This window comes from Volvox carteri (assembly GCF_000143455.1).
Source record: "Volvox carteri f. nagariensis unplaced genomic scaffold VOLCAscaffold_629, whole genome shotgun sequence".
In the NCBI taxonomy this organism is placed as follows: Eukaryota; Viridiplantae; Chlorophyta; class Chlorophyceae; order Chlamydomonadales; family Volvocaceae; genus Volvox; species Volvox carteri.
The window spans coordinates 1-881 of record NW_003308134.1 but is presented as its reverse complement, the minus strand read 5'-3'; the positions used below and the strand labels follow the sequence as shown (position 1 = coordinate 881).

The 881-nt window shown below is 37.4% G+C and overlaps 1 protein-coding gene across 1 annotated transcript; it reads right to left on the bottom strand.

Annotated features, from left to right (window-relative positions):
* Positions 1-333: 333 nt before the first annotated feature.
* On the bottom strand, positions 334-852 carry VOLCADRAFT_71762 (uncharacterized protein; the record flags this gene model as incomplete). The annotated part of the gene is made up of 1 exon (XM_002959726.1): positions 334-852. The coding sequence occupies one exon, from the start codon at positions 850-852 to the stop codon at positions 334-336; it is 519 nt and encodes a 172-aa protein (XP_002959772.1).
* Between the last annotated feature and the right edge of the window lie 29 nt (positions 853-881).

The window sequence follows — 881 nt, the reverse complement described above, 5'->3', positions numbered from 1 at the left end:
CGCCGTACTCACAACACAAACACTATTCGTTGGCCTTCAGCCAAACAAACGAACACACAAAGCTTGTGCTGTTGTTNTGAGCCAAAGACCCTCAAAGTCACAACAAATTTTGACATAACTCGCGCTTCGTTATCGTTAGTTCGGGCCAGAGATCCTCATGGTATGTTCATTGTACTATCCGGGCTCAGGCCGGATGCGGCCCCCCCCCTTCGGGTATGCAACAGACTTAGGCCTAGGCCCTAGTCGTTGGAACAGAACTAGGTTTTGCCTTGGAGTTTAACTACGTTAAACTCCGTAGTTCGTAGAATTGCAAAAAATTTGCTTTGCTTTGATTTAAGTTGCTAAACCTGTTAAACGTCCCGTCATTTTTAACCAATTTAAAGCTTCGATATAATTTGTTGGCGCTAAACGAATTGCTTCTTTCCAATAATCTGCTGCTTTTTCAAAGAGTATTTGTGAAATTTCAGATTGACCATTTTCAATTGCTTGTTCACCACGATAGTGGTAAATCACAGCAATATTATTTAAAGCGCTAGAAAGAGAAGGATTTCGTTCTAATGCTTGATAATAATACTCTAATGCTCGACCATGCTCACCATTACTAGTATGTATTAAACCTATATTATAAAGTATATAACTTCTATCGTAAGCATCTACTTCTAATCGCATAGCTTCATAGTAATTTTGTAAAGCTTCTGCATATTCGCCTTCTGCTTGAGCTGACATGCCATTTCGGTAATAAGAAAAAGCTTGTTTTTCACGCTGAGATGTAGGTAATACTTTTAATAAAATATCCGCGACAACGGTAAAAGTTTTATCAATAAAATTATCATTTCGTTGAGTTCTTGGCATTAAAAATAATATAAAAATAATCTATATAG